At 44.2% G+C, this 22,389-nt stretch overlaps 1 protein-coding gene across 1 annotated transcript; it reads left to right on the top strand.

The window, feature by feature from the left end:
- The first annotated feature begins 1,697 nt into the window (after positions 1-1,697).
- Positions 1,698-2,714, top strand: LOC141025916 (uncharacterized). Its single transcript, XM_073501852.1, has one exon. It carries the CDS (start codon positions 1,698-1,700, stop codon positions 2,712-2,714), a length of 1,017 nt encoding a protein of 338 aa, XP_073357953.1.
- Positions 2,715-22,389: the final 19,675 nt, after the last annotated feature.

Genomic DNA, 22,389 nt, shown 5'->3' with positions numbered 1-22,389 from the left:
TTTATGAAACACGATGAGGGTGAATCTTTTAGAGGTGCTCAGGGTTTCCGTCAGGGACTGCTCATGTTCTTGGGGATTCCGCTCGATCTTTGCAATGAGGATAGTATTCGGGCAGCGGTCAACACATTTGGGAAGTTTCATCATTGGATTAGTGAGGATCCATACCTTATGCGCACTTTGGTCTTTGCGTCTTTTCCAGAAGATATTTTAGTGCCAAGAGATGTGGTGTTCATGGATTATGCTGCCTGGGGTGGTGCCAGGGTGTCTTGGACGGTGCCTCTATATATCCTTGGGGCCAATTTTGCTGAACAGATGCCCCAAGATGAAGACTGGATGCCCATCAATGGCAATCCTCATCCCATGCCTGGTGTACCCTTCCCGGAGATGCCACCTTTTATTCTGCCTCCATTCCCGGCTCTGGGGTGGAACGATGTGCCGCCACCTCCGCCTGAACCTGCACATAATGAGGTGCATGAGGACAATTGGGGCAACTGGGAGGAACCTGCTGCGGAGCCTGCTGTGGAAGATCAAGAATCTGTGGTGTTGAATGCCTCGGCTCAACCTAGTTCGGCTCACCAAAGTTCTGAAGCTCAACCTCAGGTGCCTCCTGCTCCTATCGTTCTCATTGATGGGGCTCCACCTGCCAACCTGAATGATCTGATGGAAGTGGCACCGGACCTGGAGGATGCAAGTAATTGGGCAATTGTGGTCTATCAACCTCCTCCTTTTGATGTCCAGACTTTGGAACAGCCTATGGTTAAGATCCCCTTTGGTCCCCCTCTGCCCCCTAAAATGATTTGGAGGCGCTCGTTTGAAAACCTGCTGAATGCTCCAATGGTGTTTGAGGTGCCTAAACCTCTGCTGCCTAAACCCCTATCGCCTGTCATTTTGACCAAGCGAAACTGGGACTTTGCTTTCCAGCAGGATGATCTTCCTTTGCTGACATGGAAGGAGCCGGTACCTGCTCGACCTGTGGCAAGAGCATTATTTGTGGATGAAGCTGACAGGGCTGTGCCTGTTGTCCCTTCTCCTCCTGAGCGTGCACCTACAAGGAGGCCACGCAAAACTTTGGCGCCAACTCCTCTTGTTGAAACATCTGTTCGAAGGTGTACCAGAAGTTCGGCCCAGCGGGATGGGTTTAAGCCCACTTTCCATGAGCTGGTTCTGCAGCCCAAGAAGAAGAAGCCCAAGGCCAAGCCCCTTTCTGCGGAGATGTCTGAAGACCATGCATTTGGAGATGTTCCTCCACCTACTCCCATCAGTCATCTGCAAGCTATTGGCAAGGAGCTGGAGATTGATGCAACTCTGCTCACGGAGGATGCACTTATGGTGGACCCTGCTGCTACTGCAAATCAAGCCTCCAATGAATAGTGTGCTCCTCTTCTGGTGGGTTTGGCAAGCCCATAAATCTGCTTTATGCGCTTGGTTTTCTTTTTCTGCTCCTGGGATATGTAATAATGTTGGTTTGGAACTCTTATGTGCTTTTGGGCATCTGACACTGTGTGTCATGTGCATGGGAGACTTGTTTTTGTTATTCCTTTATGAATAATCTCTGTCGAAACTGGAATGTCCTGTGCTGGAATGTCAGGGGTTTAAATTCTGAGGCTAGGCAAAGAGCTGTTAGACAAAAGATTGACGAAAGTCACTGTGCTATTGCTTGTCTGCAAGAAACTAAATGTGCTTCATTCGATTCCTGAATGATTAAAAGCTTTTGCCCCAAGATATTTGACAGCTTTGCTTTCTCTCCTTCCTTGGGGGCCTCTGGTGGAATACTAATTGTTTGGAACTCATCTATATTTGGTGGGACTTTATTGCAAGTCCAACAATTTGCAGTGGTGATCGAGTTTGTTTCTAGGCACAACAATGAGCGGTGGAATCTTGTGGTGGTTTATGGACCTTGTCAGGGGGAAGCTAGGGATAATTTTGTAACCTGGTTGTATCACCTGAACATTCCTGTGGATGAGAATTGGTTGTTACTGGGGGATTTTAATTTCTTACGTTTTATGGATAACAGGAATCTACCTGGTGGTGATTTGAATGACATGTTCATCTTTAATGAGATTATTGGACACCTCGGCCTTTTGGAATTGCCCATCAAAGGGAGGTCCTACACTTGGTCCAATATGCAGGATGCTCCACTCCTTGAGCAGCTTGACTGGTTCTTCACTTCTGTTGATTGGATCTCTGATTATCCCATGACTGAGGTGCTACCTCTTGCCAGAACTGCTTCTGACCATGTGCCTTGTATGGTTACAATTAAAACTTCTATTCCCAAGTCTAATATCTTTAGGTTTGAGAATTATTGGTTGGAGTTGGAGGGTTTTATGGACTGTGTTGATTCCTCATGGCAGAAACAATCTAGAAAGGGCCATATTACTGCCAGGATAGCTGACAAATTTAAGTCCTTGAGAATGTGTCTAAAAAGATGGCAGAAGAACATTTCTAAACTGAAAACTCTAATTTGTAAATGCAATAGTGTTATCCTGCTCTTGGATGAGCTTGAGGAATATAGAACACTCTACAGACATGAATCAAATTTCAGGATTGTGGTTAAATCCCATGTTGAGAAATTGCTCGACCTTCAATGTCTCTATTGGAGGAAAAGATGTACTATCAGATACATAAAAGTGGGTGGTGAGAACACCAAGTTCTTTCATGCTATGGCCACGGAGAGATATCGAAGGAATTCTATTGCTAGCTTAAAAATTGCCTGATGGTACGGTGGTGACTGATCACTCACAAAATGGAGGGTATTATCTGGGATTGTTTTAAGAACAGAATGGGTTCTTCCAGGGGAATTAACATGGGTTTTGATATTTCTTTCCTCATTGAACCAGTTGTGGGATTGGATGTTCTCACTAAGCCTTTTCAGAAGGAGGAAATGGACTTGATTGTCAAGCATATGCCAGTTGATAAAGCTCCAGGTCCAGATGGTTTTAATGGTCTTTTCTTCAAAAGGTGCTGGCACATAATTTCTCAGGATTTTTATGAACTGGCCCAGGCTTTTTTTCAGGGTACTGCTCATCTAGAAAATATCAATGACTCTTACATAACTCTGGTGCCCAAGAAGCCCTCCCCTGAGGAGGTGGGTGAATTTAGACCTATCTCTTTAACAGGAATGGGTCTTAAGTTCTTGTCTAGGATGGCAGCCAATAGGTTTCAAGAGGTGATTATGCAGTGTGTCCACAAGAACCAATATGGTTTCATAAAAAGTAGAACAATTCAGGATTGTATTGGGTGGACCTTTGAGTATTTACACCAGTGCCACCAGTCCAAGAAACCTATTGTGATTCTAAATTTGGATTTTGAAAAGGCTTTTGACTCCCTTGAGCATGAGGCCATTGTGCAAATTTTGAGATATAAGGGCTTTAATGAGAAGTGGATCCTTTGGATGAAGCAACTTCTCTCCACAGGTACCTCATCTGTTCTGCTCAATGGTGTCCCTGGTAGGAAGTTCAGGTGCAAAAAGGGTGTCAGACAGGGTGATCCAGTCTCTCCTCTCCTTTTTGTCCTAGCTGCTGATCTCCTGCAGACTGTAATTAATGACATGTTCAGAAGGGGCATTCTTCAGTTACCTATACCTTGTCATGATCAGGATTACCCTGTGATTCAGTATGCTGATGACACTCTTATTATCTTGCCTGCTGACAAGGACCATCTCCTAGCTCTCAAGGATATGCTCAGGGTCTTCTCTGAGTCCACTGGTCTGGATGTGAACTATCACAAATCCTTTATTATTCCCATTAATGTGGACACTGCTGGCATGTCTGAATTAGCTTCTGCATTTCGCTGCCAGATTGGGAAAATGCCATTTACCTACCTTGGGTTGCCAGTGGGAACTACAAGGCCTAAAATGCTGGATTTTATGCCATTGGTTGATTGCATGGAGAGGAGAATGATAGCTAGTTCATCTTTTCTGAATCAGGGGGAAAGGCTGCAGTTTCTTAACTCTGCTCTGTCATCTATGCCCATTTTCTTCTTGTGCAGTTTGGCTGTCCCAGCTGGAATTCTTAAACAATTGGAAAGAATCCAGAGACAATGCCTCTGGAGGAGGAATAGGGGTCAGCCTGCCCCCTCCCTAGCTGCGTGGGACCTTATTTGCAGGCCAAAAAACAGGGGAGGTCTTGGTATTCTCAACCTTGGTTCTTAGAACGTTGCACTTCTGATCAAACATGCGAATAATTTCCTTAATAAAAAGGATCTCCCTTGGGTTTCTTTAATTTGGGATACCTACTATCATAATAGGGTCCCCCAGGGCACTTCTGATTGTGGCTCATTCTGGTGGAAGGATATTTGCAAGGTCATGCATCATTTCAGGGAGTGTGCTTGGGTTCAGATTAATGCAGGGAACACTGCCCTCATGTGGTCAGATAACTTGCAGTTTGATGGTCAGGTGTCTAGCCTTCAGCTCAGATTTCCCAGGCTCTATTCCTATGTTAAGGACCCCTGGGTTACTGTTCTGGAGTTCTTGGACTCTCAGGACATTTTCCAGCATTTCCACCTTCCTTTGTCCAGCCAGGCTTTTGATGAACTGACTATTCTCCAGTCCATGTTGGGTGGCCTTACTAGAGCACCTGGGTCCAAGGATATCTGGTTTTGGAAGGGCACTGCCAAGGGATACTCACCAAAGTTGTTTTACTCACATACTTTTGTATCAGCATCTTTCAACCCTTTGACAGCTTGGATCTGGAAGTCCTCTTGTACAATGAAAATCAAAGTTTTTGCTTGGATGCTTATTGTGGACAGGTTGAACACCAAGGACATGGTGGATAGGAGGCATTGGCATTTGGAGGATGGAGTGAACTGTGTCCTTTGTCCTTTGCAGACTAGGGAAACAAGGGATCATTTGTTCTTCAATTGCAACTTTAGTGTCAGAGTTTGGAACTATCTGCAAATTGATTGGTCTTCTGGTGACTCCATGGCTCATTTGGTTCTTAATGCTAGCAGGAGTTTTAGGAAGCCCTTCTTCACCGAAGTGTTGTTCATTGCTTGCTGGAATATCTGGATCATCAGGAATGCTAAGGTCTTCAGGCATGAGAGAGCTAGATTTAATAAATGGAGATCTGCTTTCATCCATGACATCAGCTTAATGCAATATAGAGTGAAAGCTGCCTACAAAGATGATCTTCTACGCTGGATTTCATTCTTGCCACCTTGAGGCCATTAGTCTGTATCTTTTAACTTTTAACTTGGTTTCTTTCTCCTACTTCCCCTAGATACTTTGATTACCTCTTGTAATCCCCCTTTGTACTTGTAATGTATCTCTTTTCTCAATAAAGTTTTGATATGCTGTGGGGGTTTCCCCTACAGTTCCCAGTAAAAAAAAATTCAGGACTTTTGGAGTTGTGCAGAATAGGTCTCTAATATCTGCTCCTTTTCCAGCCCAGAATTCCAGCTGCCGGCATTCTCCCTCTTCATGTAAACCTTGTAAACTAAGAGAGAAAAGGCATAAGTATTGTGACATAACGTGTAATAACAGCCCCTAATGCAATAAATATCGATATAAAAGCATGATGCAAAATGGACGTATCACTTTGTCGTACTCTTGCGCAATGACATGTGAATAAACACTCATCTTGAGAATAACACATCTATCATGGAAATATATCAGCCACCCCTACCGTTTCATGAGCGGTACGAGCACACAAAAGAGAAATTTATTTTGAAAATTAGAGATGGCACATAAAAATTTGCTTAGAATGGCAAAAGAATACCTCATATAGGTAGGTATAGTGGACACATGTGAAAAAACTGGTTTAAAGGATTTTGGATGCACAAGTAGTGATCATACTTGGTGCAAATGAAGGCTAGCAAAAGATTGAGAAGCATCCAACCAAGAAATGAAAAATCTCATAAGCGAGCATTAAGAATAACTAACACCAAATAATGCACCACAAGTAGGATGCAATTTCATTGCATAACTATTGACTTTCGTGCTTGCATAGGGAATCACAAACCTTAACACCAATATTCTAACTAAAGCATAATTACTCATCAACATGACTCACATATTATATCATCATATCGCAAAACTATTACAAGGAGTCAAGTTTATTTTCGCCAATGATCTTCATGAAAGTTTTTATTATATCCCTCTTGAATATCTATCACTTTGGGACTAATTTCATATGTCGCTTTTGATAGCTCAAAAAAAAATCTAAGTGAAGAACATGAGCATAAAAATTTTCTTCTCTCAAAATAATTGAAGTGAAGCAAGAGAGAATTTCTTAAAAATTTACTAACTCTTAAATAAATCTAAGTGAAGCATGGGAGCATTTCTTCAAAAATACTAAAGCACACCATGCTCAAAAAGATATAAGTGAAGCACTAGAGACATTCCATAGCTCAAAAAGATTTAAGTGAAGCATAGAGAGCAATTATAACAAGTCATAGCCTAATTTGGGCTCTCTCAAATAGGTGTCTCTAGCAAGGGTAGATGACACAAAATAAAAAGCAAAACAAGCAAAGACTCATATCATACATGACACTCCAAGCAAAACTCATGATATGTGACGAATAAAAATATAGCTCCAAGTAAAATACCAATGGTCACTAGAAGAAAGAGGGGATGCCACTCGGGCATCCCCAAGCTTAGTAGCTTCCTTCTCTTTAGATAATAGCTTGGGATGCCATGGGCATCCCCAAGCTTAGTCTCTTCTTACTCCTTATTCCTTCATCCATCGTGATCTCACCTAAAACTCGAAAACTTCAATCACACAAAACTTAACAAAACCTTCGTGTGATCCGTTAGTATAACAAAGCAAATCACTACTCTAAGTACTTTTGCAAACCCATTCATATTTTATTTTTGAATTATATCTACTTTATTCCAACTTTGCTATGGCTCAAACCCTTCAAAAGTGTCCATAGATCAATCAAAATAAGCACACAACGCAAAGAAAAAAGAATCTGTCAAAAACAGGAAAGTCTGTAGCAATCTGAAAACTTCGAATAATTCTGTAACTCCATTTTTTTTGAAAAATTAGTATGATGTAGGCAATTTGTATGTCAATCTTGTGTAGAAAATTCAGAAGCATTCGTCAATTCTGTGGTTTTCGAAAATTGTTTTTCTAGACGCAAAAGTTTCTGTTTTCCAACAAGATCAAATCAACTATCACCCAACATAATCCCAAAGGCTTTACTTGGCACAAACACTAACTAAAACATAAAAAACACAATCATAACAGTAGTATAATTGTGAAAACACTCAAGAACAGAAAGAAAAAGACAAAAATAAATTTTATTCATTGGGTTGCCTCCCAACAAGCGATATCGTTTTACGCCCTTAGCTAGGCATAACGCAAAGATTCAAGAATTGTCATCTTTAGTTTTTGCAACTTTTGTAAGGGCCTTTTCAAACCCAGGAGGCTCTTTATGCTTCCCAAGATTTTCAGGAAAAGAGACCATCTTGAGATCCAGAATATCCAAACGCTCATTGGAAAGAGTAATCAAGGTATTCATTCGATTGAGTTCCCACTGATATGTTTCAGAGGTTCATTGTATTCTTGTAACTCAACCATATGTTTATGCAAATCACTCAACTTATCCAAAATTTGAGCTCCTTCTTGAGTAAAAGAAATCCCCTTTTTGGTAGGCGGAATTCTCACAATCCCTTCTAGGACCTCATAAGCGGTATTAGCATCAAGCTCAATAAAATTTCCTTTAGCGGCAAAATCCAAAAGTTGTCTAGGATGCAAGGCTAAACCTATATAAAAATTTCGAAGTAAAATTTTTGCATCCCCTTTTAGATTGCAAATACGATAGGTTTCCATCAGCCAATACCAAGCATCTTTCAAAATTTCTCCTTGTCTCTGTTTGAAGTATAAAACTTCAAAATCCGGTGACAAATAAGGGGTAGTCATGCTGGCCATAGCAATTAGATCACAAGCAAAAATACAGATCTGAAGAGAAAAACGACGAACGGGAAAGAGGGCCAATAAAACGGCAAATTTTTGTGAAGTGGGGGAGAGTAAAACGAGAGGCAAATGGAAAATAATGTAAATTGCAAGGAGTTGAGATTTGTGATTAGGAACATGGTAGATATTGATGATGTCTCCCCCGCAACGGCGCCAGAAATTCCTTTTGATGCGGCTTGAACTACGTCAGTATTTCCCCAAAGAGGAAGGGATGATGCAGCACATCTACGGTAGGTATTTCCCTAAGTGATGAGACCAAGGTTATCGAACCAGTAGGACCACACAACACCACGTAAACTGCTCCTACACACAAAGAATAAATACTTGCAACCCAATGTAAGAGAGGGGTTGTCAATCCCTCACGGGTAAAAAGATAGGTAAAATTTTAGTAGATTGGATAAATAGATCTCGCGGGAGCGCGAGATCAAATAAATAATAATAAATTGCAGCAAGGTACTTTTGTATTTTTGGATTAATAGATCTGAAAATAAAAGCAAATAAAAATATATCGCGAAGGCAAATATAATAAAGAAGAGACCCGGGGCCGTAGATTTCACTAGTGGCTTCTCTCGAGAAAAATAGCATACGGCGGGTGAACAAATTACTGTTGGGAAATTGATAGAACTTCGAATAATCATGACGATATCCAGGCATGATCATTACATAGGCATCACGTACAAGATTAGTAGACCGACTCCTGCCTGCATCTACTACTATTACTCCACACATCGACCGCTATCCAGCATGCATCTAGTGTATTAAGTTCATGGAGAAATGGAGTAATAGAATAAGAACGATGACATGATGTAGACAAGATCTATTGATGTAGAAATAGACCCCATCTTGTTATCCTTAACAGCAATGATACATATATGTCGATTCCCCTTCTGTCACTGGGATCAAGCACCGTAAGATCGAACCCATCACAAGCACATCTTCCCACGGCAAGAAAAATAAATCTAGTTGGCCTAAATAAACCAAAGATTTGAAGCAGAAATATGAGGCTATAAGTATTCATGTATATAAGATATCAAAGAAACTCAAATAACTTTCATGGATAAAAACATAGATCTGATCATAAACTCAAAGTTCATCGGATCCCAACAAACACACCGCAAAAAGAGTTACTTCAAATAGATCTCCAAGAGACCTTTGTATTGAGAATCAAAAGAGAGAGAGGAAGCCATCTAGCTATTAAGTACGGACCCGTAGGTCTACAATGAACTACTCACGCATCATCTGAGAGGCACCAATGAGGATGATGAACCCCTCTGTGATGGTGTCCAGATTGGATCTGGTGGTTCTGGAACTTGCGTCGGCCGAATTAATTGTCATCGGCTCTCCTAGGGTTTCTGGAATATTGGGGTATTTATAGAGCAAAGAGGCGGTGCGGGAGGCCACCGAGGTGGGCACAACCCACCAGGGCGCGCCTGGGCCCCTAGGCGCGCCCAGGTGGGTTGTGCCCCCTCGGAGCACCCCTATTGTACTTCTTCAGCCCATCTTGTATCTTCTAGTCCAAAAAAATTCTCCAAAAAGTTTCATTCGTTTGGTATTGATTTTCTTCGAAGTAAAAAACAAGAAAAAACAGCAACTGGCACTCGGCACTATGTCAATAGGTTAGTCCCAAAAATGATATAAAGTTGCTATAAATGATTGTAAAACATCCAAGAATGATAATATAAGAACATGGAACAATAAAAAATTATAGATACGTTGGAGACGTATCAACGCGCGCCGACGCTCGCGCGAGGAGGTCAGGGCCCTTCTTCAACGAGCTTATGTACCCTCTCCGCGCCTCCCTCGAGCCGCTCCATGATCCTGGTAAAGAAGGCGAGGAACCGGCGTCGTTGGGCATGAGCGGGCTGGAGACGCTCTCCTTGTAGACGTAGTTCAGGGCACGGTGAGCCCTTCGCTCGAGGTCTTGGAACATCTCGGAGCACGTGTGCTGCAGCCCCCGGGCCCGGTTTGCCTCGTTCGATACCCGCTCCATGATACCCCCACTTGTTGATGAAGGGATGCCAGCTCGCTTCGGTGGCGGCTTGGGCGTCTAGTGTGGCCTTCTGGCGCTTGTCCGCCCCGGCTAGCTTCTTCTCGAGGTCGTTGATCTGGTCCGTCAGTTCCCCACGCCGAGCGCAGAAACGGGTCTCCTGGAGCTTCAGCTTCTAGCGATGGTCCTCGGTGAGTGCCGGGCTGGACCTCACGATCCCCTCCTTGATCCCTGCCTGAACCCTTGGTTCTCAGGAGGCACTGGCCTCTTCTTCGTGCTGGGCAAGGGAAGCTTCGGCGGCTATCGCTTGGCGCTCTATCACATCCAGCTGCCCATGCTCCAGGCTCTGCTCGGACACCACCAGCGCCAGTGCCTCTTCAAGAGCGCGGAGCCTCGCTTCTCGTGCCGTAGGGGCTTCCCCTGAGGCGGCGAGGGTGGTTTCGCATGCTTGGGCGTGCCGCACCAGGGCGACGTTTGAGGCCAAGAGCTCCCACTCGCGGGCTTCTGCGGTTGCGCCGTCGCGCCGCAGCCTCGGCCTCCTCGAAGGCCCTCTCGAGGGCTTAGTTTGTTGTGGTGGAGGACTGCTCGTCCTTCGTGCGAGCGGATTCATGTGGAAGGTGGCTGAGGTTGACGACAACTTCAAGATGGCGCCTCCCGCACGTCAGGCGCGAGTGGCCGACCTCAAGGCGAGAGTCTACATCACGAAGCTCCATTTTGAGCCGTTTTAGCGTGCCCTTCGCGTCCTGGAGAAGGCTGTGCCTGACGACGCCGCGACTGTGTGCAAGCTCTGACACCCAACCTGGGCCTCGCCCCGCGCCCCCGTCCACGGCGGAAGCCCGGGAAGGTCCAGTCGCGATTGCCGGGGACTGGGATCCGGCCGGCCCCTCATCCGACTCCCTCGACGGGGGTGCAGCCCCGCGTGGACTCAACACCCTACCCGTGGAGGCCATCGACTCGCGGCAGATCTGGCCACCAGCGAGAGTCGGCGGGATGGGCGGTGGCACCGCACACACAAGCTTGATGCCGGTTATGATGGAGCGCGCCGAGGATGTAGGCGGATGCTGATGACCCACAAGTGTAGGGGATCAATCGCAGTCCTTTCGATAAGTAAGAGTGTCGAACCCAACGAGGAGCAGAAGGAAAGGACAAGTGGTTTTCACCAAGGTAGTTTTCTGCAAGCACTGAAATTGTTGGTAACACATAGTTTGACAAGAAGATATTTTGTAACGAGCAAGTAACAGTAATGGTAAATAAAGTGCAGCAAGGTAGCCCAATCCTTTTGTGGTAAAGGACAGGCCAAAACGGCCTCTTATGATAAGCAAAGCATTCTTGAGGGTACATGGTAATTTCATCTAGTCACTTTCATCATGTTGGTTCGATTTGTGTTCGCTACTTTGATAATTTGAAATGTGGGTGGACCGGTGCTTAGGTGTTGTTCTTACTTGAACAAGCCTCCTACTTATGATTAACCCCCTTGCAAGCATCCGCAACTACGAGAAAAGTACTAAGATAAAATCAAACCATAGCATTAAACTTTTGTATCCAAATCGGTCCCTTACGGAATAGCGCATAAACTAGGGTTTAAGCTTCTGTCACTCTAGCAACCCATCATCTAATAACTATTCCACAATGCATTCCCTTAGGACCAAATATGGTGAAGTGTCATGTAGTCGATGTTCACATGACACCACTAAACGAATCACAACATACATACCATCAAAATATCAAACACATATCAAGTTCACATGATTACTTGCAACAAGATTTCTTCCGTGACCTCAAGAACGAAAGTAACTACTCACAAATGATAATAATGCTCAAGATTAGAGGGGTATTAAATATCATAATGGATCTGAACATATAATCTTCCACCAAATAAACCATATAGTAATCAACTACAAGATGTAATCAACACTACTAGTCACCCACAAGCACCAATCTAAGGTTCCGGTGCAAAGATTGAACACAAGGGATGAACTAGGGTTTGAGAGGAGATGGTGTTGTTGAAGATGTTGCTGGAGATTTCCCTCCCCAAGAGGGGAGAGTTGTTGGTGATGATGATGACGATGATTTCCCCCTCCGGGAAGGAAGTTCCCCCGGCGGAATCGCTCCGTGGAGGGCAAAAGTGCTCCTGCCCAAGTTCTGCCGAGACGGCGGCGCTTTGTCCCGAAAATCCTCTCCTTATTTTTTCTAGGTCAAAATGACTTATATACCAGAAGAGGGGCACCGGAGGTGGGCCGAGGAGGGCACAACCCACCAGGGTGGGCCTGGGCTCCCTGGCGCGCCCACGTGGGTTGTGCCCACCTGGTGGGCCCCCTTGATAACCCACAAGTATAGGGGATCAATTGTAGCCTCTTTCGATAAGTAAGAGTGTTGAACCCAACGAGGAGCTAAAGGTAGAACAAATTTTCCCTCAAGTTCTATCGACCACCGATACAACTCTACACACGCTTAACGTTCGCTTTACCTAGAACAAGTATGAAACTAGAAGTACTTTGTAGGTGTTGTTGGATAGGTTTGCAAGATAATAAAGAGCACATAAATAAAAAGTAGGGGCTTTTTAGATAAAGACACGACTAAGTTAGTTTTAGTAGAGAGATTTTTGTCACGAGAAAGTTATTTGTCCCTAGGCAATCGATAACTAGACCGGTAATCATTACTGCAATTTTATTTGAGGGAGAGGCATAAGCTAACATACTTTCTCTTCTGGGATCATATGCACTTATGGTTGGAACTCTAGCAAGCATCCGCAACTACTAAAGGTCATTGAGGTAAAACCCAACCATAGCATTATAAGGCATCAAGTCCTCTTTACTCCCATACGGAAACAACCTACTTACTCGGGTCTGTGCTTCTGTCACTCACGCTACCCACCATAAGCAAATCATGAACATATTGCAAGCCCTACAGCGGGTAAAAGAGGGGTTACACTGCTGCATAGAGGGGGGAAGAGTTGGTGATGACGGCGGTGAATTTGTTGGTGCAGACCGTTGTCGCGATGATGGCCCCGGTGGCGCTCCGGCGCCACCGGGAGAAAGAGCCTTCCCTTCTTCTTCTTCTTCTTCTTCCTTGACCTTCCCCCTAGATGGGAGAAGGGTTTCCCCTCTAGTCCATGGCCTGCATGGCGGCGGAGGGGCGAGAGCACCTCTGAGATTGGATCTCTCTCTCTGTTTCCTTCTGTTTCTGCGCTCCCTGATTCTACCCTTTCACCGTTTCTTAAATTCTTGGAGATCCGTAACTCTGATTGGGCTGAAATTTTGACACGATTTCTATACGGATATTGGCTTTCTTGCAGCGAAAGAAGGGCACCAACCGCCTTACGGAGTGTCCTCGAGGGCCCAGGGCGCGCCCTACCCCCTGGGGCACGCCCCTCACCCTCGTGGGCCCCTCGGGCATCATCTCGCATTGATTCCACTTCTCAAAATTTCCATATATTCCAAAAAAAATCTCCGTAAGTTTTTATCCTATTTGGACTCCGTTCAATATGGATTTTCTGTGAAAAAATACATGCAACAAACAGGAACTGGCACTCGGCACTGGGTCAATATGTTAGTCCCAAAAATAGTATAAAAAATTGCCAAAAGTATGTAAAAGTTGTAGAATATTGGCATGGAATAATAAAAAAATTATAGATATGACGGAGACGTATCGGCATCCCCAAGCTTAATTCCTACTCGTCCTCGAGTAGGTAAATGATAAAAAAAGATAATTTTTGATGTGGAATGCTACCTAACATAATCTTGATCATGTAATCTAATCATGGCATGAATATTAAGACACGAGTGATTCAAAGCAATAGTGTATCATTTGACATTAGGACAATAATACTTCAAGCATACTAATAAAGCAACCATGTGTTTTCAAAATAACATGGCCAAAGAAAGTTATCCCTACAAAATCATATGGTCTGGCTATGCTCCATCTTCACCACACAAAATATTCAAATCATGCACAACCCCGATGACAAGCCAAGCAATTGTTTCATACTTTGATGTCCTCAAACCTTTTCAACTTTCACGCAACACATGAGCGTGAGCCATGGATATAGCACTATAGGTGGAATAGAATATGATGGTGGAGGTTGTGTGGAGAAGACAAAAAGGAAGAAAGTCTCACATCGACGCGGCTAATCAATGGGCTATGGAGATGCCCATCAATTGATGTCAATGCGAGGAGTAGGGATTGCCATGCAACAGATGCACTAGAGCTATAAGTGTATGAAAGCTCAAACTGATACTAAGTGGGTGTGCATCCAACTTGCTTGCTCATGAAGACCTAGGGCATTTGAGGAAGCCCATCGTTGGAATATACAAGCCAAGTTCTATAATGAAAATTCCCACTAGTATATGAAAGTGATAACTCAAGAGACTCTCTATATGAAGAACATGGTTCTACTTTGAAGCACAAGTGTGGTAAAAGGATAGTAAGATTGTCCCTTCTCTCATTTCTCTCATTTTTTTTATTTTTTTTCTCTTTTTTTCTTTTCTTTTCTTTTTTTGTAGGCTTCTTTGGCCTCTCTCTCTCTCTCTCTCTCTCTCTCTCTCTCTCTCTCTCTCTCTTTTGGGCTTCTGTGGCCACTTCTATTTTGATAACCTCACATGGGACAATGTTCTAATAATGATCATCACACTTTTATTTACTTACAACTCAATATTACAACTCGATACTAGAACAAAGATATGACTCTATATGAATGCCTCCGGCGGTGTACCGAGATGTGCAATGATCTAGCGTAGAAATGAAATCAAAAAACGGAAAAGCCCTGAAAACATCATGCTAGCTATCTTACGATCATGCAAAGCAATATGACAATAAATTCTCAAGTCATGTATATGAAGATGATGGAAGTTGCATGGCAATATATCTTGGAATGGCTATGGAAATGCCATAATAGGTAGGTATGGTGGCTGTTTTGAGGAAGATATAAGGAGGCTTATGTGTGATAGAGCAAATCATATCTTGGGGTTTGGATGCACCGGCGAAGTTTGCACCAACTCTCGAGGTGAGAAAGGGCAATGCATGGTACCGAAGACGCTAGCAATGATGGAAGGGTGAGAGTGCGTATAATCCATGGACTCAACATTAGTCATAAAAAACTCACATGCTTATTCCAAAAGTCTATTAGCTATTGAAACAAAGTACTATGCGCATGCTCCTAGGGGGATAGATTGGTAGGAAAAGACCATCGCTCGTCCCCGACCGCCACTCATAAGGAAGACAATCAATAAATCATGCACCGACTTCGTTACATAACGGTTCACCATACGTGCATCGTACGAGAATCAAAAAATTCAACACAAGTATTTCTACAATCCACAATTACCCACTAGCATGACTCTAATATCACCATCTTTATATCGCAAAACTATTGCAAGGAATCAAACATATCATATTCAGTGATCTACAAGTTTTGTGTAGGATTTTATGACTAACCATGTGAATGACCAATTCCTGTCAACTGTCTAAATAGATATAAGTGAAGCAAGAGAGTTTAATTCTTTATACAAAAGATATGCCCACGCTCTAACAGATATAAGAGAAGCAAAAGAGCATTCTACAAATGGCGGTTTTCTATGTGTAGGGAAACAGGCAATCCAAACTTCAAATGATATATGTGATGCACATGAAGCATTCTATAAAGCCACACTCAAAAGATATAAGTGAAGTGCAATGAGAATTTTATAATCAACCATGGACTATCTCATACCAGCATGGTGCATCAAAGAAAATTGAAAACTAAATGCAAAAGAGGCTCCAAGATTTGCACATATCACATGAACGAAACGAAGACGAAAACACACCGATACTTGTTGAAGCAAGATGGGATGCCTTCCGGGGCATCCCCAAGCTTAGACGCTTGAGTCTCCTTGAATATTTACTTGGGGTGCCTTGGTCATCCCCAAGATTGAGCTCTTGCCTCTCCTCCTTCTCATCATATCGAAACCTCCATGATCTTTGATCACTTCATCCACACAAAACAAAACAGAAAGTTCGGTAAGATCTGTTAGTATAATAAAGCAAATCACTACTCTAAGGACTGTTGCAAACCAATTCATATTTTATTTTTGCATTGTATCTACTGTAATATAACTTTTCCATGGCTTAATCCACTGATAGAAATCGACAGTTTCATCAAAACAAGCAAACAATGCATCAAAAACAGAATCTGTCTTAAACATGATAGTCTGTAGTAATCTTAACATTCACTGTACCTATGGTACTCCAAAAATTCTGAAACAAATTAGGAAAAATAAAAAAATTGTATATAAAGACAGTGCAAAAAGTTTCAGAACCGTTTGACTTTCCAGTAAAAAATGTAAAATCGCGCACTATAGCCAAAGTTTCTGTTTTGCACCGCACAAACCAACAAGCAATCTAAACATCCTAAAGGCAAATATTGGCACATTATTTTTATAATACAATGGAATTGTACAAGGGGATAATTATTTTTGTTGAGAAGTTTCTGTAATTAAGATTCACAAAGTTTCCGTGAGCATGAACAAAGTTCAAGGAGCACCCCCACTTCAACAATGCTTGTCTCTTTCACTTTCAATTTCCTTTTTGAAAAGTTTTGGGTTCCCCTCTTTTTGTTTTTGTTTTGAAACTCTATAAAAGCACTCAACAGAAATAAATGACTCACTAAAACTTCCGGTTTGTCTCCCTGGCAGCGCTTTCTTTAAAGCCATTATGCTAGGCATAAGGTGCTCAAGTAATGAATCCACCCGGATCCCAATGTACATCAAAGCCAATTTGAATTAGCAATGATTTGGCATTTAGTAGTGAGCACAAAGCAACATATATCAAGCAATGATGAAGTCCGACTCTCTTCCTATGTATCAGCATGTCATACAAGAACAATTCATGCACATCAAGTAAAGGCCAATGCATAGCATAAGAAGTTTCATGCAATTTTATCGTGTTGGAAACATAGAGAGGCGGAGATGTAGTTCCTCTCTCATAATAATTGCAAGTAGGAGCAGCAAGCACATGCATATTATATTCATCAAAATTATCATGTGCAATGGTAAAAGGCCACCCATCAATATAATCCTTAATAAGTGCAAACTTCTCCGATATAGTGTAGTTTGGAGAATTCAAAAAGATAATAGGACTATCATGTGTGGGTGCAATAGCAACAATTTCATGTTTAACATAAGGAACAATAGCAAGTTCATCTCCATAAGCATAATTCATATTGGCATCTTGGCCACAAGAATAGCAAGCATCAAGTTCATCAAAAAGGGATATTTCAAACGAATCAACAGGATCATAGCAATTATCATGGCATTCATCCTTCGGTAAGAATGAAGGGACATTAAATAATGTATGAGTTGGAGAGTTACTCTCATTAGAAAGTGGGCACAGGTAGCTAATCCGATCTTCCTGCTTTTGTTCTTCGCTCTCCTCATCATCTTTTTCATCCAATGAGCTCACAATTTCATCAGTTTCTTCTTCCATAGACTCCTGCAAACTATTAGTCTCTTCTCGGACAGTGGAGACTTTCTCAATAAATTCATCAATATCATAATTGTATTTATAATTCTCATAGCAATATTTAAGGATAGCTAAGTTTTCAGGTCTATAAACTGAATCATCAAAATCTTCAAACTCTTTAAACAAAGATTCAATTTCACAAGCAACCTTAAAAGCAACAAATTCTTCTATTCGTTCCACATCATAATAATCATATATACCATTAGCATAAGAAGCTAAGGTTTCATTATCATTAAATTTGCATGAAAAGGGAAGGTGCGGAGCCTTCATCCTATAGGAACAAGTATAATCATATCTCAAGCATAGTTGCCGAGCATACCAATGCAACATATAAATTTGATCCCATAATAGATTCCCTTTTTGAGTCAAGCGATAATCCCTAAAGTATTCACGTTAATCCAATGTGTCAACCATTATATAATTGAATGGGGTTTTCTCATGATTATTAAAAGTAGTGCATAATATCTTTCACATAATGAGCATCGAGGGTTTTAGGAGGTTCCCCATCTCCATGAGTAGCAAGTAAACCTAATTTTTTTGGTATTTCGTGTTCCATATCCACAACTAAAGATAGAGAACAACTTAGAGTAGCAAATAAAATCCACTTAGTGATAAAGCAAACAAGCACACACGAGAATATTCACCCCATGCTATTGCTCCCTAGCAACGGCACAAGAAAAAGGTCTTGATAACCCACAAGTATAGGGGATGAATTGTAGCCTCTTTCGATAAGTAAGAGTGTAGAAACCAATGAGGAGCTAAAGGTAGAACAAATATTCCCTCAAGTTCTATCGACCACCGATACAACTCTACGCACGCTTAATGTTCGCTTTACCTAGAACAAGTATGAAACTTGAAGTACTTTGTAGGTGTTGTTGGATAGGTTTGCAAGATAATAAAGAGCGTGTAAATAAAAAGTAGAGGCTATTTAGATAAAGACACAACTAAGTTAGTTTTAGTAGAGAGCTTTTTGTCACGATAAAGTTATTTGTCCCTAGGCAATTGATAACTATACCGGTAATCAATATTGCAATTTTATTTGAGGGAGAGGCATAAGCTAACATACTTTCTCTTCTTGGATCATATGCAGTTATGATTGGAACAACATCCGCAACTACTAAAGATCATTAAGGTAAAACCCAACCATAGCATTATAAGGCATCAAGTCCTCTTTACTCCCATACGCAAACAACCTACTTACTCAGGTCTGTGCTTCTGTCACTCACGCCACCCACCATAAGCAAATCATGAACATATTGCAAACCCTACAGCGGGTAAAAGAGGGGTTACACCGCTGCATAGAGGGGGGAGAGTTGGTGATGACGGCGGTGAATTTGTTGGTGTAGATAGTTGTGCCGATGATGGCCCCGGCGGCACTCCGGCGCCACCGGGAGAGAGGGGGAGAGAGCCCCCCTTCTTATTCTTCTTCCTTGACCTTCCCCCTAGATGGGAGAAGGGTTTCCCCTTTGGTCCATGGCCTGCATGGCGGCGGAGGGGCGAGAGCCCCTCTGAGATTGGATCTCTCTCTATCTGTTTCCTTCTATTTCTGCGCTCCCGGATTCTGCCCTTTCACCGTTTCTTAAATTCCCGGAGATCCGTAACTCCAATTGGGCTGAAATTTTGACACGATTTTTATCCGGATACTGGCTATCTTGCGGCGAAAGAAGGGCACCAACCGCCTTATGGAGTGGCCACGAGGGCCCAGGGTGCACCCCTTGAGGGAGTCCTGGATTAGGGGGTCCTCGGACAGCCGGATTATATACTTTGGCCGGACTGTTGGACTATGAAGATACAAGATTGAAGACTTCGTCCCGTGTCCGGATGGGACTCTCCTTTCCTTGGAAGGCCAGCTTGGCAATTCGGATATGTAGATCTCCTCCCTTGTAACCGACTCTGTGTAACTCTAGCCCCCTCCGGTGTCTATATAAACCGGAGGGTTTAGTCCGTAGGAGAACAACGATCATAATCATAGGCTAGCTTCTAGGGTTTAGCCTCTACGATCTCATGGTAGATCAACTCTTGTAATACTCATATTATCAAGATCAATCAAGCAGGAAGTAGGGTATTACCTCCATCGAGAGGGCCCGAACCTGGGTAAACATTGTGTCCCCCGCCTCCTGCTACCATCCGCCTTAGACGCACAGTTCGGGACCCCCTACCCGAGATCCACCGGTTTTGACACCGACATTGGTGCTTTCATTGAGAGTTCCACTGTGCCGTCGCGAAAAAGGCTTGATGGCTCCTTTAATCATCGGCAACGACGCAATCCAGGGTGAGGTTTTTCTCCCCGGACAGATCTTTGTATTCGGCGGCTTCGTACTACGGGCCAACTCGTTTGGCCATCTAGAGAAGATCGAGAGCTACACCCCTGGCCGTCAGGTCAGGTTTCGAAACTTAAACTATATCGCCGACATCCGTGGAGACTTAATCTTTGACAGATTCGAGCCCATGTCAGGTGCGCCGCACAGTCACGACGAGCATGACTTAGCTCAGCCGTTGGACGGTGTTCGGGAGATCACACATGTGGCTACTCCGGCCCTTAATCCGGCAGATTGCGCAGTCCGAGGACGGGTGGATGGACCCCGCCATGGAGGCCGCACACTCAGTGGCGTTAGAGCTGAATACTGACTTCACCTCTTATGAGACCTGTGTTGCCGAACCCTTGGATTCGTCCCCGGCCACGGGCTCCGAACCGCTTGCATCCGTGCCTATCGAATCTGATTGGGCACCGATCATGGAGTTTACCTCCGCAGATATTTTCCAGCACTCGCCCTTGGGCAACGTGCTAGGTTCATTAAGGGCTCTCTCCTTGTCATGAGACCCTTGGCCGAACTATGCTCGGCTCGAGTGGGAAGCGGACGACGAAGAAATTCGTTCCCGACCCACCACCCACTTAATAGCCACTGTCGACGATTTAACCGACATGCTTGATTTCGACTCCGAAGACATCGACGGTATGGACAACGATGCAGGAGAGGAGCAGGAACCACCGCCCACAGGGCGCTGGACAGCCACTTCATCACACGATATATACATGGTGGATACACCCAAAGAAAACAATGACGAGGAACGGAAGAATGCAGCGAAGGATAATCCCCTCGAGAAGCAACCAAAGCGACAACGTAGGCGCCGCTCCAAATCCCGCCTCGGCAAAAATAGCGATAACAGCGCAAGAAAGAATAACACCCCGGTCGACTCCAAAGGAAACGACGACCACACGGACCCAGCGACAGAGCAGGATGAGCCAGCGGACGGCGAACATAGTACGGAGCCGCTGTCCGATCACGGCGACGCCGAGGGTAAAGATCATCAACCCGTCTCCAGAGAGGAGAACAGCCCGGACGACGAGGCATACATCATCCCGGAAAGGCATTTGGAGCAAGAGAACCTCCATAGAAGGCTTATTGCCACTGCGAGGAGTCTGAAGAAGCAAAAGCAAAGGCTTAAGGCCGCGCAAAATACACTCAACAGTAGATGGAACAAAGTGCTAGACACTGAAGAAAAGTACGGTGGCAGTCGCCACACAAATAGCTGTCCAAAGCGCAAGTTGTTGCCTGAATTCGATGACGAGTCTTTAGAGCCCATACAGCCGAAAAATAAAACGGCCGATCAGCCGGATCGACCACCCCGTGGCCACGATAGGGCGGCTAACGATGGCGCACATAAGTCAGCACGCGATTTACGTAAGGACTTGCACCAAAAAGCCAGTATGACCAGGTCCATCTACGGATCTAGGAAGCGCACTCCAGCACGGAATCAAAACCGAGCACTACAACCATCAGAATGCCATGACACATCCAAATACAGGGGTGCCGCGCACCCCCTATGCTTCACCGATGAGGTGCTGGATCACGAATTTCCAAAGGGATACAAACCCGTGAACATAGAGGCATACGACGGAACGACAGACCCTGGGGTCTGGATTGAGGACTTTATCCTTCACATCCACATGGCTCGCGGAGATGATCTCCGTGCCATCAAATACTTGCCCCTCAAGTTGAAAGGACCAGCTCGGCACTGGCTGAAAAGCCTCCCTGAAAACTCAATTGGAAGTTGGGAAGAGCTTGAGGATGCTTTCAGGGCTAATTTTCAAGGGACTTATGTCCGACCTCCGGATGCAGACAATTTAAGTCATATAATTCAACAGCCCGAAGAGTTAGCCCGAAAGCTTTGGAACAGACTCCTCACTAAGAAGAATCAAATCGTCGACTGCCCGGACGCCGAAGCCTTAGTGGCTTTCAAACACAGTGTCCGGGACGAATGGCTCGCCAGACACCTCGGCCAGGAAAAACCGAGGACAATGGCAGCCCTAACAAGCCTTATGACCCGCTTTTGCGCGGGCAAGGATAGTTGGCTGGCCCGTAGTGGCACCAGCGACCCAGGCACATCCGAAGTCAGGGATGGCAATGGAAAACCGCGACGCAGTAAAAGCAAGCGTCGAAACAATGAAGACAGCCCAGACAACACGGCGGTAAGTGCCGGATTCAGGGGCTCTCAACCCGGTCAACGGAAAAAGCCATTTAAAGGCATCAGAGATGGACCGTCCAGCCTAACCAAGATTCAAGACATATTATGTCAGATTCATGGAACCTCCAACAAACCTGCAAACCACACCAAAAGAGAATGTTGGGTCTTCAAGCAGGCCGGCAAGCTAAACGCCAAACGCAAGGGGGGGGAGACACCAAGTGAAGACGAGGATGAGCCTCGCCAGCCAAACACTGGGGGACAGAAAAAATTCCCACCAGAGGTCAAAACAGTGAACATGATTCACGTAACGAAGAGGAGGAGCAAACGCGCATTCAGAGACATATGCGCCGTGGAGCTCGTCACCCCCAAATTCAACCCTTGGTCGGCCTGCCCGATCACTTTTGATCGCGAGGATCACCCGACTAGTATCCAGCAGGGAGGATCGACTGCCTTGGTACTAGACCCAATAATTGACGGATACCACCTCACCCGAGTCCTTATGGACGGCGGCAGTAGTCTTAATCT

This window comes from Aegilops tauschii, chromosome 6, assembly GCF_002575655.3.
Source record: "Aegilops tauschii subsp. strangulata cultivar AL8/78 chromosome 6, Aet v6.0, whole genome shotgun sequence".
Classification (NCBI taxonomy): domain Eukaryota; kingdom Viridiplantae; phylum Streptophyta; class Magnoliopsida; order Poales; family Poaceae; genus Aegilops; species Aegilops tauschii.
This window is presented reverse-complemented; position numbering and strand designations above follow the sequence as displayed.

Bases quoted from the DNA above. Each gene is read 5' to 3' on its own strand.
- LOC141025916 (XM_073501852.1), top strand. From the start codon at position 1,698: ATGATTAAAAGCTTTTGCCCCAAGATATTTGACAGCTTTGCTTTCTCT.